The sequence below is a fragment of the Dermacentor andersoni genome, chromosome 7 (genome assembly GCF_023375885.2).
Source record: "Dermacentor andersoni chromosome 7, qqDerAnde1_hic_scaffold, whole genome shotgun sequence".
NCBI classification, from domain to species: Eukaryota; Metazoa; Arthropoda; class Arachnida; order Ixodida; family Ixodidae; genus Dermacentor; species Dermacentor andersoni.
This window is the reverse complement of record NC_092820.1, coordinates 102,916,722-102,934,668: the sequence shown is the minus strand read 5'-3', so window position 1 is coordinate 102,934,668 and position 17,947 is coordinate 102,916,722. Positions and strand designations below refer to the sequence as shown.

General features: G+C 45.9%; 1 protein-coding gene across 1 annotated transcript in view; it reads right to left on the bottom strand.

Moving 5' to 3' along the window:
- The window catches only part of LOC126534012 (uncharacterized protein C19orf47), a 46,855-nt gene that overhangs the window by 5,370 nt on the left and 23,538 nt on the right, over positions 1-17,947 (bottom strand). Inside the window, exons 7-8 of the mRNA XM_050181225.3 lie at positions 11,742-11,907; positions 9,650-9,826 (exon numbers count right to left, since the gene is read on the bottom strand). Coding sequence (XP_050037182.1) covers positions 9,650-9,826; positions 11,742-11,907 — 343 coding nt within the window. The remainder of the gene's footprint in view (positions 1-9,649; positions 9,827-11,741; positions 11,908-17,947) is intronic.

The window sequence follows — 17,947 nt, the reverse complement described above, 5'->3', positions numbered from 1 at the left end:
GGAAAGGAATGCAGTAACACATATTACAAAGAACTGTCACAAGCACACATCTTTTGTCAGATGTCATATAGACACGTAGAAGAGCTGCACCCGCGTAAGGGCCACGTTCCCAACTTCGCGGCATAAAATTTGCAGAGAAGGAATTCAAACAAAGAACCAATCACATTCGGCGCCCCGTTGCTGTGCGCTTGCATTGGCTAATTTTTATGCGATGCTGTCGTGGCTAGGGTGGCATTCAGGGCTTGGAATCCACCAAGCCCATCAACTCCTACATCAGGTTGTAGAAAATGAAGGAAAAAGGGTTTACACTAAAACCTCATTAAACCGTACCTGCTTAAACAGTAGTTTCGTTTTAAAAGTAGTAAAGTGAAATCCCCGACTCAGCAGCCATTGAACATAATGCGTTTTGCATCCGCACAAACCGTACCAGCTTATTGTGCATGCAGCTCGAGATGTTTCCATTTATTGTCTCAGCATGCCTTTGCGGTAGCAGTGAAATTTCGTTATACTGAAATCGCATACAAACTTCATTATATTGAGGCTCTAAATAGATGGAATTCTATGGACAAGAGGTTATGAAAAGTAAAATACTTCATTATTTTGTGGTTTAACTATACTGCAATAAATGGTAATGATGGATATAACGAGCTTTGAGTGCATGTTGATTTCTATGTACCTACTTGCTAGCTTGATAAATTCTTGTTATGCAATGCTAAAAGACTCCCGAGCATTGCAGTACCATATCTTTTTGCACAAAATTTGTAAGCATTTATTTTGTGAAATACTGTTTGATGTTAGATTAGGTACCGTATTTACTCGCATAATGATCACACTTTTGTAATGATCGCGCTTCTGAATTTTGTCGTCAAAATTCAATTTTTTAAAATTTCCCGTGTAATGATCGCACCCCGAACTTGCCGAAGCAATATGTCGTGTGCCAAGTCTAGCTAATGATGACTGTGCTTACCATCTGTCAAATACTACGCGAACCACTCTTCAAGACAAACCAAGCGGTCTGCACGCGCTAAACATTTTTAAGCAGATGCCCCATTTCATTCCTTTCATCACTTTCCGCACTACCATGACAAAAAAAAAAACTACAACCAAACTTGCCTTTATTATGTGTAGGCTTTCTAATGGTTGTGGGCAACAACAACAAAAAAGGCGTGTTTCGGTTCTTCTGATCTGCACTCGTGGGCACGCAACAAATCGCGAGCGGCAACGATAGCGGCCACGTTTACTCTGATACGTTAGAAGTGTACCCTATTCATACGCCGCCGCCTGAAACACAGCTAAGATATTCGCCCACCCTTAGCGGAAACGTGCCGCATTAGGATAGTAGTGAAGACAAATGCCGCTGTTTCCGCAGCATGCCAGCTATGTGTTCCTATGTCACTGGCAGCTAAGTGCGCCCATCTGTTTCTGCTCCCTCAAAGTGGACATGGCAACGTTATTGCCGCAAACTTGCCGATATTATCGATATTATTCATTACTGATACGGAAGAAACAGTTTCAATGCACAAAATGTACTCACGAGAATAAAAAAAATTGCATTCGGCATGTTGAGCTTGCTCTGCCGGCTGCCATTTTTTGTTTTGGTGTCCCGCACTACATACAGCGGCAGCCAGGGGCGTAGCCAGGGGAGGGGGCTTATGGGGCTTCAGCCCCCCCCCGAAATTGTTTCGGGCTGTCCATGGACCGCCAACCAAAGCGACCCCCGGCGCCGGAAATCACTCTGGATTTTGTCTAGCATGCCTTTTGGCGCTCGAAAAGACATCTGACCGCGAAGATTGCGAAGTCGGGCTGGATTTCGTGGCCACGCCCATACACCGGGAGTCACATAACGCCAAGCAGTCCCATCCGAGCACAAAGTTTCAAGGGCGCTTTGATGGTGAGCGGGCTCGCCGCGGAATCTCACTGAGGCCACGGAATCTATGGAGCGCATGGATATCAATTGCGAAACTTTATGGGTATAAATCTCATAAGCTCTTGATGTGAAAGGTGCATTGACATTTCCAAAGTTGTGCTTTAGATTTTGAATTGCGGAACTTTGTGGGTTTAATGTTGTTATAAACATTTGACGCCAAAGGTTCATTGACTTTTCTAAAGTCTTACATCGGAACATACAATGAGACAAGCCAAATGAAAGCAGTGGCAGACGAGTTGGCAAAGCACGCAGTGAGGTCCAATGAGACGAAGCGTTGGGGTGGTTCATTTGTGCCGTCATGTCACATAAAAGAATATCAACATTTTTTTTAACCTACGCCAGAACATCCATGTAAAGACACTAATGCCAGCCGAAGTAACTACGTTCTTGTTTATTTTTTGTACTTTGACTTTTATTCGCGAGGTCACATTGAGCCGCTTCAATTTTTTTTTTTGTTCTCGCTACCCTACCCGCGGGCTGCCAGAGCCAGCCAGAGCGCATACGTTTTTCTCGTATGGCCCCGACTACCGCGCGGTGCACTACGGTGCGCGTTCGGTTTGCTCTGGCCGAGTGGATTTTCACCTGACAGAGTTTTGGACGCTTTCTGGCTAGCAGACGAGAAAAAAAAAAGAATGGTCGCTCGCCGCCATCACTGTGGGGAATCGAAGGATTGCACCGTGTTCCTTGAGCGGAACCTTTCCGGAAAGTTGTTTCGCCGGTGTAGGATACTGAGCAGTATGCGTATGGTTCTCAGTGGACCAAGCGTCTCATGTTTTCTTCGGCATTCCTTCCGTAGCCCCATTAGGTGCCCGAAGTAGGCATTCGATTCTGACCAACATACTTTCCTATGCGTTTCTTTTTTTTTCATTTCGGTGCCTCCGCCCCACAGAAAAAAAAAAGATACATTGTTACGGCGCAGCGAATTGTCGCATGGTGAAAGTTCGATTTTGATACTTCTTTTGCGGAAAGTAATGGGCGACGGGACGCTTCAGTTGCCGGATACGTTTATTGTATTATTGCGAAAACAATGATATGGACACTCCAGCCGCATTCCGACCGTCACCGTCGCCCTCGTGTTTCGTATAAAGTCCAAGGGTAATAACATCGTGACCACGCGCTGCATACTGTATGTGCGAGTGAAAGCGTAGGAGGGGAGGTGGAATGGGTGAGCCGACGATGGTGGCTCAGTCTTGTGTGCGCAAATGAGAAAAGCGGGGAGCAAGCGCGCAGCCTTCCGTCGCGCGCAATACATCGGGGAGAGTGGATGGAATGGGGGCGGAATCTAGGATTCTGTGAATGTATGATTGTGCAACATCTTTGTTTGCCTTGTTTGACGCATTATACACAGTTACTTTTTCTTACATACACAGACTCATTGGAGACTTATACTTATACTTAAATATCTTGTTGCGAGGTTTTGTGTATACATGCAGTGAACTTTGTTTCCAGTGACACTTTTTTGTCCTTTATCAAGCCGTATTTTCGCATTTGTATATCCCATTGTATCTTTGCATTTCTAATGTACGAGGGCGAGTCAAATGAAAGTGAGCCTACTGTAACCGCGCAATAATGGTTCGGTTCATTATCTGCGAGGCATGCGCGTAGGAGAACGGCATGTCTCATTTACAAAAGTGACACGCAGGTGTGAAGATAAATGTTCTTTAAGGCTCTCATACACTGGGCTGAATATGGTTGCGTCACATAATGGACACTTCGAAAATTGAACAGCTCGGTGTCGCGAAGTTTTTGACAGCTGAAGGTGTTTCCAAAACAGAAATTAATCGCCGTATGGCTGCCTTGTACGTTGAACACTGTATTTCATTGACCACTGTGAAGCGTTGGAGCAAACGGTTCAAAGGACGTTGCAAAAACATTCCAAGACCGGGCCAAAACCATCGTGCAATCACCCCCCACACAATTTCGAAGGTTCATGAGCTGATGAAACAAGAACGGAGGATAAACATCGATGAACTGGCAGACCGTCTGAACATCAGTCACGGTTCGGTTCACGCCATAATTCATGAGCTTCTCGGTTATCGGCTGTTTGGCGCGCAATGGATCCCCAAGATTTTGATCCATCGCGAGAAGACGGCGAAGTTTCGCGCTGCCTTGACTCATCTGATCGGGTATCACAATGAAGATGAGGACTTCTTGTTTGAAATTGTGATGGGGGTGAACCTTTGTGCCACTACTATGAGCCTGAAACACGATGGCAAAGCTTACAGTGGAAACGTTCGAATTTACCACGCCCAGAGAACGCAAAGGCCATCATTTCCGCTGGAAAGGTGTTGTTGACTTTCTTTTCGATTGTCAGGGTCCATTACTGATAGAATTGGCTAAATCTTGAGAGGCTATCAATTGTTTCCGATATTGTGAAATGCCAGAACGGCAGCGTGTCGCAATCAAGAACGAACAACGTGGAAAATTGACGAATGGGGTCATCTTGTTCCACGACAATGCCTGTCCCCACGTCGCTTATGTGGTTAATACAAAACTGGCAAAGTTCAAGTGGGAAACGCTGCAATATCCGCCATACAGCTCAGACCTGTCACCTTGCGACTTCTACATTTTGGGGCAACCGAAAAAACAGCTCAAGGGAACCAGATACAGACTTTTTTAAGCAGCAACCCAAGGAGTTTTATAAGACGAGAATCACGCGACTAGTTAGTCAGTGGGACAAATGTCTAAATTCTCATGACGACTACTTTTAAATAAAATACCCCGTTGTTGGCTCACATTCATTTGACTTGCCCTCGTATATCTTGCAGAACTCCTGCTTTTTATACGTGCTCTCTGTCGCGACTATAACTTCGGTGCAATTACTCACGATACACGACAGGGGACAGCTACTCCTGCGTAATACATCGGAACAAACGACAGCGTTATTGAGATTTTTCACTGGCCATTGCATACATACAAGAATGTAAGCACAGTTCTTGAATGACAAAGTTTCATTAACATATTTGTCCTCAACTTGTCCAGTTCATTGCCTTTTAATTTTTCATATCAGCGGCATGCACTGCTTTCCTGGTTTCGAACTGATATAGTTCTAAAGTTCGTGTGATATTTTCATTACTTAATAAATAGACAAAAATATGGAAGCATTGATATCAGTTATTTTGGGCAAAATTTTTGGCACATACGAGTATATTCTTTTATGAAAAAATACATATTTTATTGTTTTGACAGTGCGTAGCGTTCAAGAATTCGTTTGCAGCATCTTTGGCAATGACAATGCAGTTATTATTCATGTATTTGATCCCTCGACAAATTGTTTAAGAGGAAGCTTTAGCTCGGGCCCAATCCGACGCGGCCTATTCAAATACTTGTAAAACGCAGAAGCGCTTTTCTGAGATAATCCTGCTAATCGCTTTTATTGAAATTGGTTGCATTTGAGAGAGAAAGTTAAATTCTAGTGTCTGTTGGAAACATAACTTTGATTTAGGGCCTGAATTTTGTTTAAAATATTTTGAAAGAATCGAAAGCTTGAAAAAATAGAAGCACGGCGTTTACAAACTAATAGCTATGCATGAAGAACAGATATTGTAGTTCTGTAAACGGCATCTATTATAACAGTGAAAGCGGACAAGTTTGATATGTCAATTTGTATCTTACGTGAATTGGTTACGTTGTGTACAACGGTTGTGCAAAAGCCGTATTTCCACAATACTAAATTTTTTTGAGATTCATGTCTAACATATCTATTTTGTCCGCTGTAGATGTACTATTACATGCAATTCACAGAATTGTGATATCATTTTTCATTGTTGAGTCACGGAGTTCTAAACTTGATAGTGTCGTTTTCTGAAAATTTTCGATTTTGACCAATTTTTAATAAATAATTGACCACCTAAATGAAAAATTCGAAACCAGCAGTCACTAGAATTAAACGTTTTCTTTTAAATGCAACAAACCTCCTCAAATTCGGTGACGTGGTTGCAGGGAAAAACGAATTCCCCTTCTACATGTATTTAAATAGGAGCACCCGAGCTAAAGCTTCCTCTTAAGGAGGAGGACGAGCTGCAACGTGTCCCCCCCCCCCCCCTCGAACAACATTTCTGGCTACGCCACTGGCCCCATGTATATATAGGTATATATATATATGTATGTATGTATGTATGTATGTATATATATATATATATATATATATATATATGTATTTATGTATATATATATGTATGTATGTATATATATAAATACATGGGGCCAGTGGCGTAGCCCCCCCCGAAAAAAATTTCTGGCTACGCCACTGGCGGCAGCCACCTATTTGTTGACCTCTTGTCATCCAGCAGCAAATGCGGGACGAAAAAAATGTTTTCTTTTTTAAATTTTTGCGGGAAATTTAACCCAGGTTATGATCGCACCCCTGAATTTGCATCAATTTTTTTTTTACAGAGAAGTGCGATCATTGTGCGAGTAAATACAGTATTTTGCATACTTTTTCTTGATTCTATATTCGATTCAAAACACACTATTCCGTATTCGCACACCCGTAATTATAAGTGAACTGCACTGTACTTTCATAATTTCATGTAGTCTGCCCAAATCTATGTGCGGTTGGACACAGTGCGTGGAACAAAGCTACACGCTTTCGTTCAGTGGTTCGGTGTGCAGAAACGTTCCATGAAGTTTGTCTGCATGGCAAAGTTGATGCTGGCAAAGCGGGCTGCCAACAATGATTACATCAACCCTTCCGGCGATGTAGCTTCTGTTCTATTGGTACAAGATATTGATTGCGTCGACGCTGCCAGCAAAGTATCTACTGCACCATTGGTCAAGTGTGCCTGGTGCCCCGAGCGCATAAACCTCTGGGATCGCATCCTGCACATGGACTATCGTATTTACTCTATTCTAACGCACACCCGTTTTCTGACTAGAAAAAAAGGGGGAAAAAAAAAAGAAAACATGCTGCGCCCTCTATTGTAACACCCACCCGTTTTCTGTGACAAAAAAAAAGGAAAGAAAAAAAAATCAGGCCCTCAATTTTACCGTGCACCTGTTTGCCACAACCTAAAAAAAAAAATGTCCTTTACAGTACCGCGCACCTCATTCTTTGATACAGGAATACAACTTTCTCTCATTTGAAAAGAAAGATTTGCTCCCAATACACTAAAGTTGCGATAAATAAAGAAAGTCGCAGTTTTGCCCTAGATGTGAACCATCGATTACAATAGCAAATTAGTAGACAGCTATACGAAAGGTAAGGATAGCAGTTTTATCGGCCGTATAATCTTTTAAACATTCACCTACTAACTAAATGAACAAATGTGGTGTCGCGCGCACAAGCAAACATAAACATGTCTCACTCAATGACCGCGGAAAATCTTTTCTCAAAACGCTGGAGTGGGGAAGTGTTTTAGCAGGAGCGAGCAAATTGACTTTTGTGCGGACTCTCGCTTCTACATGCACAAAGCAACGAGAACACAGCGCGGTACACCTAGATGCGTAGACTCTTCGTCTCCATCGCAGATCACTTTCAACGTCGTACATAGCAGCCGCCAGAGTGGAAAGCTTCTCCTGTTTGCACCAGTCCCACACGCAAGTTTCGGGAACTTTGACGCCCGTGATGCGGCCAGATTTCTGTCTGTCTCTGCACATGTGGTGACTTTTCTTTTAATTGCAGCCTCGTGATGAACTCGGCATGTCTTTGCAGTTGGCACTTCCATGCCGACAGAGCAAACGTGAAAAACGGGAAGACAAACATGCACTAACCTAAGCACACGTACTACAGCACAGAGAAAGCTATGGCAGCTAGGCTCGAAGTGCGTGCAAGGTGGCCAACTTGAAATGCCGATGGCGATATGGTAACACACATTTAGGGTCGTACTCGACTGTAACGCGCAGGCTATTCTTGGACCCGTTTTATTGGAAAAAAAAAAGTGCACGTTAGATTCGAATAAATATGGTAGGCCAGAAAATGAAGCAAGAAGCAGCAGTAAAGGAAAAAAGTGCGCAAAGACATCTAAAGCTATTCTGCAGTGATTTTAGGCCAGGAAACGTGGGTGCCGCTTTTTTATTAAAATGAATTTTTTGTCTAGTGTTGCTGCTTGTGCCAACAATACCTCGGGAACTGCTTATCAGATCTTAGGGCTTTCTTATTGTCCTGTGCCTGAATAAAATTTCCAAGGGCAATACAAGCATGCTTTATCAATTAATTTCTCATGAATTTGTGATTAAAAGGTATCTAAAAACTAATATTTGACAATTGCAAGTATAATCAAGAACACTAAATTTAGTGATGTGCTAAAATCTTTCTCTACAGAAATCTAAAGAAAGGGCTCAGACTTGCCTTGAAGTACCTATCCAGGAATCACCATAATGAATTTCCCAATGCCTGTACATTTTGCAATTCTCCAGGTCTTGCCTAAGAGACCTAATGTGAAATGTTTTGAGATACTTCTGTAACTTCAGAAACTGCATACATAGCTCTGAAACTTTGTAGTTTCCAAATGATTGCGGTATGAACCTACCTTGGACATTTCAGATATCTTAAACGAAATGGTTGGTGTTCGCGGAAGCCTCTCCCTTAATGGGTAGATGTTAGGTGCTGCAATGTAACAATAAATATCTTTTTGCCTTCCTTCTTATTTACTTCGTCATTTTTGAGGGTTTCATTCTTTTTTTAATAAAAGCAAAACTATAATGGCAAACTAGTATGCATTACCTCCAATGACGGAGGCGCCCATATCACACAAAACTTTACTGCTGCCACCACAGTCGCTCCACTGTTAAAGCAAGCTTAAATTTCTTTCAGAATGGTGCCATGCAGGGTCTCTTGTACTAGCGAAAAAAAAAAAAAAAGAATTCTTGCACAAGTGAGCACGGTTTTATGCACATAAAAGATGCAACACTGTACCGTTGCACAACCAAAAATTTTGGAAAACATTGCCGCATCTCACACAGGTGACTTATTACAACGGACCCTGATAATTCAACAAAAGACGTCCGTTTTATCCGAAGTCCGTGATCTCCGAGACGCCTCACTTCCAAAACTTTCGCCGCGATGTCTAACAACTTTATTGCAAAGAGCGAGTGACGAGCGTGCAAGGTAAAAAACAAACAAAGAAGTTGCAGCTTCGCCCGAAAGGCGAAACATCGATTGCGATAGCAAATTAAGCAGGTGCGGCAGCAGTAGCGAGCGAGTTGACCTTTGTGCTGTCTCTCGCTTCAACGCAGACTAAATATTGAAAGCACCCAGTATACGAAGCTACCGGCACTGGGCGCACTTTGTCCACATCGCAGATCGCTTTCAAGATGTGGTTGCCTGTGCGGCCGCCCCTGTGCTTTGCGCGTGAAAGATTGCGCGCTTCTTCCCCGCTTTCCTCCCTCCCTCGCACGCAAGATATTGAGCCGCGATCGTCGGCTGACCCTCGCAAGTAAGTTGTCAGCCCGTATCGACACGGCAAAAGTCTAACTTATATGGCCGATTTTGAAAAAAATTCCCACTAATGTCGTCTGCTGCAGCCGATAGTCCGTTGTAGCGTGGTCCGCTAAAAGCGAACTTCGTTGCATTAGTAAAATAGGTAGAACAAACTAAGGCTGAAATATGGTTCGTCATATCCGAAAGTCTGTTGCACGCGGGTCCATTGTAATGGGCGTAAACTGTACACTGAAAGATATGCTACTAATCCTATTAGCCCTACCGATTACCTGTTAGGCCTACCGATTAGAGCTACTACTGATAAATCAGCAGCTGTAGCAACACTGCTTTTAGGTTCTCACCTGCAATGGCAGTGAAGCGTCCCTGCGAGCCCCCGAGCCTTCCCGAGGTAGCCTCGGTCAGCGACCGTCGCAGCATCACTCCTCCTCCACCAGAATCACCGCTCATGGCAGCACCGCGAGACGAGGCTGTTGGTGGCAGGACCTGCCTCCGCATCAGTGGCCTGCCTGTGTTGGCAGCTGCAAACATTCGAGTGGAAAAGCTGATCGCATCAAGCATGGTGCGGGAGGCAAGCGGGACAATGCTTCACCCAATCACATAGTTTGCAGCTGCTGTGGTTCACAAATGACAAGCCGTGCGATTCCGAATAGCATGAATGCGGAGGTTGCATGTCGTAAAGATCCATTTCAATTCCATTCTTGTCATTCGTCGTGCCAGGTGTAGTACTTCTTACAAAGATTACCTGAGGGAACTAGGGCACTAGCGCTTATGGGAGCTGCAAGCATGATGGGGTTCAGTCAGCATAGGAATGCTAGTTAGTAGATGAACTTGTCTAAACTTCAACTTTGGCATCAAACGGCTTTGTGACCTTGCAAAGTGATCATTTTCAACATAATATTGCATAACAAAAAATACAACCCGCAATGATTACTCATGTACACCAAGACTAATTGCCTTGCTGTGTTTAGAAAACTATGCTTGTAAATTGAAAAAAAGAAAGTTTAATGAACAACGCTACAAAAACGTTTGAAGCCAGAAGCGCGAAGCTTAGACAAATCCACGTGCTACCAATGATTCCTATGGTAGCTGAATGTTTTCAATCCACAGTTCACTCCAGTAACATTTGCAGGAAACTCTGGTACTGAGGGACCCCCGTATTTGTTCGACTGTAACACACGCTTTCTTGAGATTTTTTTGTTGAAGCCGATTCTCGTGCTACACTCGAATAACAGCAAAACTGCCTATTTTAAAATGAATATTCTAAATCCCCATTTTCACCGTTATGTTGGCAACCCGCACCTTTATGTTTCGATCCAATCCATTGACAAGTCAGCCGTCTTCTTTGTCGTCACAACCGAATCGAGCCGATTCTTGCTGTGCTGATGAGTGGTGGTGCAGTTACAGTGCTACGGCACTCTGCAGCCCTTCGTGCGTCGACTATGTTCATTCACGAAGCTATGGCAGCACAGGGCATTCAGTCAGACAACCACTTCAAGATGCTATCAATTTTGATGGCTGAGGAGCTGGGAAACTCCGCTGCGGCTCAAGATCAATGAATCAATGATTGGCGGATGGTGGACCAGTGGGAGGACCCCTTTAAATACGAGGCCAATCAAAAGAGCTTCCATGGATCTTGTCATGGTACGGTTTCCAGGCTGTGCATTCTTTTAATAAGTGCTCAATTTCAATAGAGCTTGGAGGCACACAAGATGACTTGGATCTGGGAGTTGGATAGCAACAAGAGGCGACATTCTCAGGCAATGGCTTTCGGATATAGTTTCACTTTCGCAACACTCTGCCTCTCTTGGCACTGAACCCTTCAAAGTACATGCCTGACAGCACTCTTTGGCAATGCACGGCACAGCGCTCTTGGCAGTGTACAAAGATAGCGAGCTTTGCACAGTGGTAGAAACACTGTCGCAGATGCATTCGGCGCCAAATCGTGCGAAATGCTGCGAAGGCGAAGCTATCTTTGAAAATGATCGGTTGAGAATGCAGCCCAAGGAAAGCTCTTCCTCCACCCGAGACGACAATGATGAGTGAAAAGCACTCATTTCTGAATTCCTCGAATAAAGGTACCGTTTCTTTTTCCGTTCATTTCGCGTTACATACGAGGTTCTATTATTTTCTTTTGTGTGACTGGAAAGTTGCCCCTCATGTTATAGTCGTGGTAATTGAATGATGTGGTTTAATGCTTCAAAGCAACACGGTGCCTGCTGAGAGGCACTGTAATGGCGGGCTCCAGATTAATGAAGACCCGGAGTTCTTTCAAGTGCACCCGTATTTTGGTACAAGGACATCAAAATGGGGTTACTGCTGCAACCTAGAGTCGAACCTGCCACCTCGTGATATAATTATCAACAGCACAGCCACCCAGACAACAGTAGGGGAGGGTTAAGCTGTGAGGATGTATAGTGCAGCAAGGCCTCTTACGGGCAGTGAGCTGGATGATACGGCTTGGCTTGGCTGCAGCTTCCAGAACGGCTTGATAAGGAGCAGGCAGCTGCCGCTTGGTAGTAAACACAGTCTTTGGAGGCTCACTTTCTGGCTCCTCGGCAGTGCTTGGTCCCAGGCGTTGGAAGACAGTGCTGCTTCCCGGCTGGGCAAGGTATAGAGTGTTCTAAGTTATTGTGTTAGGTTACGCTGTTGCTTTGAACGACAGACAGAGCAGTGAGTTAGTAAAGATTTGTGGTTTGAAAGGTTAGGCATAAAGAAGACGTACACAAAATGAATGGAAAGGACAACCATAAACACCAACGTTTGCGTTCTCTTTTTGTTCCTTTCATGTTCATGTTTTTTAGGCCTAGCCTTTCAAACCATGCATGCTGCTTCGTGTTACAACTAAATAAGATGCTCATAGCACACACACACACACGGGGAAATAGAAAGAATAGCCTTATAAATAAAAGCTTTTCTTCTAGTTACGGCATACCAACAAGCCCAAATTGTCATGTATGCGCTGCAGTTGGCTTGCATTAATTCGATATTGCATACACTCAAACTTTATTAAAAGAATGTGGAGCCAAAATTATTTCATTATTATCTATTGCTGCACTCTGCTGCAGTATGTGCCCAGTGGGGTGCACAACTTTAAACATGCAAAGGAAAAGATGGCTTCGTAGTTTGCCCAACTGTTACATGGTCATGTATGCAATGAACTTTTAATTAAACATTAAAAGTATCCTCTAGTATGCCACATGGAACTTATTGACACCTGACATGACAGTTATAGGATGGCAGCCTTATGTTCCAATGTGATGATCTTTCGCTTACGCTTTTCCCTTGGCCCATTCATACTGTCAAGAAACCAGCGAAACAGCGATCCACGGTGGTTGAGCAGCATGTACCACACAACATAACTTAGTGCACCGGCTATACAGCTGGTTCGTGCTTCTATTCTTTAGAAGCTTACCAATGTTTTGGCAGCATTTATAAAATGTGAATATCTGAATATTGTTTGCTTCAGCTGAAGAGATACAGCCGAAATGACAGGTTTAAAAGAAGAGGTGAGAGTGAATCATTGAAGACGTAGATAGGAAACGGCAACTACCAATCTCCCGCGGGCTATGGAATTCGTGGGCACCGTCTGCGTGAAGCGGAGGACAAACAGGTGTGTCGCCTCCAGCGAGGCTCCCTGAAGACCCAAGCACTCAGTGTTGGCCTAACTCCCAGGATACTCATTTCTCCGGATGCGGCTAAGACACACATGAACCCTACATGCTCGGGTGGACGGTGCCAAAACACAAGAAAAGCCTGCTGAATCGTATGCCCTTATTGCGCCGATTTCTATTCGCAAGGTAGAATTACAGACTAAATAATCGAGCCGATGCTACATTAACTCCACCAGAGGCATGACAATGCTTACTGCAATTGGTCTCTGGTCAGTAGGTGGCAGGAGGCAGAATGAGGCTTGCGGTCACTACCGGTGTTGTGTTACAAACCATATTAGCCCCATTGCTGTAAATGCTTAGGCCTGGGTTACAACTAAGCTCCCCAGCTCTAAACAGTGCGGGTAGGGATCAAGGTGCTGATCAGGGTGCTGAACAGCGCCACCGTGCGATTTATTTTTCTTTCGTAGAATAACTTTTACAAAAAGCAGCTGAGCACTGTCAACTGTAATTCATTAGCGTTAAATGAATATAGCAACACAACGTATCGCCACCGTATAAACGAGTTATTATGCGTGTACTGCAGTGAACATTTCTTTCGCGCATCTCTATGAACACTTGACACGATCTAGTGATGCCATGGCGAAGCCTGCGCATGGCCTTGACGATTTGTACAAATGTACTGAGTCATTAGGGTAGGCCCTTCTGATGATTAAATGACATGTAAGCGCTCAGCGTAACGCGTGAAATTTGTTATAATGTTTTCGTATTGTACATCCTACCGACTGCAGTAGTGCCATTCCCCTGAGTTTCCAGCTGCCCCACCAGTGTTGACGCATGTCCTCCATCTGATGTCAGTAGGGCGAGCTAGTAGGGTACGTCATCGATAATTTTTCCAACTTTATGGTGAAACGATGTTGTTCGTAATAGTTGCAAAGTTGGTTAATTTGTTTCTGTAAAAAGAAAGTAATAGAAAGAGAATTCACAACAACAATTTACGACTACACTCGAGTACTTCCAGCATGCAGCAAGTGTCGTCTGCTTGTGTTACAACATGCTCCGTGTTGACGCGATCTGTACGGTCAGTGTCAGTCTCGATCTTTCTTTTCGCGAGCACCATGGTTCACCCTTGTTACGTTGTGGGCTGCAAATCTAACAATCGGTGACATGTCAAGCCGCGACATCATGTCCCTCTGCAAGGCAACGTGCGAGAGGAGTGGCTGCAGCGCATCGGGCTGTTGATATTGTTGCGTGTGGAAAGACACAGACAGAAAAGGCTATTTACAGGCTATTTACACTGGAGCCAGGCAGACACTCGCTCGCGCCAAGCGCACCGACCAACTTCGTCGTCGTTCTCGCGGCGGCTCATTTCTTGAGCATCGCTTGAGCATATCGTAATACTACCCCCCGGCGGCAAAAGCACCATCACGGTGCTGATAAATATCCAAGGCGCGTGGAGAGTTGTAGGGCTTGAGTCGGGCGACGTGGACGATGTCCCTGGTTGTCACAGCGGAGGACGTAGTGGGCGTGGCTAAAACGATTTCATAGGTGACATCGGTCACTTTGCGGAGCACGCGATATGGGCCTGTGTAACAAGAAAGGAGTTTTTCACATAGGCCAACTTTACGCGAAGGGGACCAAAGCAACACGAGGCTGCCGGGCACAAAATGGACATCACGGTGACGGAGGTCGTAGCGTTGCTTCTGCTTTTCTTGAGACACTTGTAGACGACTGCGCGCAAGTTGGCGAGCGTGGTCAGCATGGGCGATGGCATCACGGGCATAAGCGCTAGTTGAAGCTGTGGCGGACGGAAGCACAGTGTCCAGTGGTAGCGTTGGTTCGCGGCCATACAAGAGGTAAAACGGGGAAAGGCCAGCAGTTTCGAGACGGGAAGAGTTATATGCAAAGGTAATGTAAGGTAGAGCCAGGTCTCAGTCACGGTGGTCGTCGGAAACGTATTTAGATAGCATGTCTGTAAGGGTGCGGTTCAAGCGCTCAGTGAGGCCGTTCGTTTGGGGATGGTAGGAGGTGGTAAATTTGTGACGTATTGAGCAGGCACGCATGATGTCGTCGATGACTTTGGCCAAAAACGTACGGCCACGGTCTGTTAGCAATTGACGCGGAGCACCATGCATCAAAATAATATCATGTAGGAGGAAGTCCGCAACATCAGTTGCGCAACTGGTCGGAAGAGCACGGGTTACGGCGTAGCGGGTCGCGTAGTCCACCGCGACTGCAACCCACTTGTTTCCTGATGTAGATTCCGGAAATGGGTCTAGAAGGTCTAAGCCGACACGATGAAAGGGCTCGGCAGGAATGTCGAGCGGCTGCAGGTAACCAGCGGGGAGCTGGGAAGGCTTCTTGCGTCGTTGGCAAACTTCACAAGCGGCGACGTAACGTCGTACGGAACGGGCAAGACCAGGCCAGAAAAAATGGCGACGTACACAGTCATAGGTTCGAGATACGCCGAGATGTCCTGCCGTTGGTGCGTCGTGGAGCTCTTCTATAACGATGGAGCGGAGGTGTTTAGGTATGACAACTAGGAACTCAGAGCCGTCCGGATGAAGGTTACGATGGTACAGAGTACCGTCGCGGAGGACGAAGAGGCGTAGAGTAGCATCGGCCGGAGAGTGCTCAAAACGGTCGATGAGTGCTCTGATGTAGGCGTCACGGCGTTGCTCGTCGGCGAAATGAAGCAGCTGTGATACAGAGAATACGCAAGAAGCACTGGCAATATTAGAGGAGTCAGAGTCGTCAACAGGGTAACGCGACAAGCTGTCAGCGTCTTGGTGCAGGCGGCCACTCTTGTACACCACGGAATATGAAAATTCTTGTAGCCTCAAAGCCCAGCGACCAAGCCGACCTGTAGGATCTTTTAGCGAAGAGAGCCAGCAGAGAGCATGATGGTCAGTTACTACGGAAAAAGGGCGACCGTAAAGGTAAGGACGGAACTTCGCAACCGCCCAGACTACATCAAGGCATTCTCGTTCCGTAATAGAATAGTTGCGCTCCGATGGTGTGAGGAGGCGGCTCGCATAAGCAATTACGCGATCCTGGCCACGCTGACGCTGGGCTAAGACGGCACCTACGCCATGACCGCTGGCATCTGTACGCAATTCTGTAGGGGCATCAGGGTCGAAGTGGGCGAGAATGGGTGGTGAGGAGAGAAGAGTAACGAGACGAGAGAAGGCGGCGGCTTCTGCAGTACCCCACGAGAATTGTACGCCTTTCTTCAAAAGATTAGTGAGGGGTCTAGCAATTGCCGCAAAATCTTGAATGAAACGACGAAAGTACGAGCATAGCCCTACAAAACTTCGAACGTCTGCGGCTGTCTTCGGAACCGGAAACTCTCTGACAGCGCGAGTTTTGTCGGGATCAGGCTGTACTCCGGAAGCATCAACGAGATGGCCCAGAAGAGTAATTTGCCGGTGGCCAAAACGACATTTGGACGAGTTAAGTTGCAGCTTCGCCTTTCGAAATACATCAAGTATAGTTGTGAGACGTTCAAGGTGAGTGTCGAACATTGGCGAGAAGACGATGACGTCGTCGAGGTAGCAGAGGCATGTGGACCATTTGAAACCTTGGAGCAAGGAGTCCATCATACGCTCGAAGGTGGCAGGAGCGTTGCATAATCCAAACGGCATTACTTTAAATTGGTATAGGCCGTCAGGTGTGATGAACGCGGTTTTTTCGCGGTCCATATCGTCAACAGCAATCTGCCAGTATCCCAAACGAAGATCAATAGACGAGAAATAGCTGGAACCGTGCAGGCAGTCAAGGGCGTCGTCTATACGTGGGAGCGGGTAGACGTCCTTTTTTGTAATGCTGTTCAGGTGACGGTAATCTACACAGAAGCGCCACGTGCCGTCCTTCTTCTTAACCAACACCACAGGTGACGCCCAGGGACTCGAAGAAGGCTCAATTACGTTTTTATCGAGCATTTTGTTGACTTCATCTTGAATTACTCGGCGTTCCGACGCAGAAACTCGATACGGTCGTCGGTGAATAGGCGTAGCATCGCCAGTAAGAATACGATGCTTGACCGCAAGCGTCTGGCCTAAAGGGCGATCGTCGATGTCGAAAATATCTCGGTAGGACGATAATACTTGGCAAAGCTCTTCAGCCTGCGCCGAGGACAGGTCCGTTGCAACCATTTTCTTTATATTGGGATCGGCACCCGAGGCTGGCGCGAGGGGCCTGCTAAGCTCGCGAGAATCATCGGCCGATAACGCTGCCACGTATTGGTCGTCGAGACAATCAACGGTGGCAAGGCAAATACCTTGCGGTAGAATTTGCTTTGCCAATCCAAAGTTACAGACAGGCATTCGAGTGCGGTTCCCAGTAATATTAAGTATACTGTGAGGCACTGTAACGTCATACCTTATTGGAATGTCGGGCAGAGGAGTGACGAGGTACTCGCCATCAGGAACTGGTGGGAAAGACAACAGTTCAATGTAGGCTATTGACTTTGGCTGCAGGCGAAGAAAACCGGTGGGACGTAAGCGGCAGTGGGCTGCGTCAGAAGGTACTACGAGCATCGGCAACTCAAGGCGAAGGGTACCGGAAGAGCAGTCAATAAGAGCAGAATGTACGGAGAGAAAATCGAGGCCGAGAATGAGGTCGTGGGGGCAATGAGCAATTACGGTGAAGAGGACAGGAGTGTGGCGGCCGGCTATGCTGACGCGTGCTGTACACATGCCGATGATAGGCACAGTACCGCCATCCGCAACGCGTACGACGCGGGCCGGCGCTGGGGTGAGGAGCTTTTTGAGTCGTCGTCGGAAGGCAGCACTCATAATTGAAAGATGTGCTCCTGTATCGATGAGTGCCGTGACAGGATAGCCGTCAACGTCAACGTCAAGAAGGTTTCGGTTCGTGGGTAACGTGAGCAGAGGATTTGAGGGCAGGGTCGATAATGCAGCTTCACCTCCAGAAGCTGCAGTGCCTAGTTTTCCGGCTGGATCCGGGAGGCGATAGGCGGCGAAGAGAAGCGACCGGGTTGGGGCGAACGAGACTGATGGCGTCGAGGTG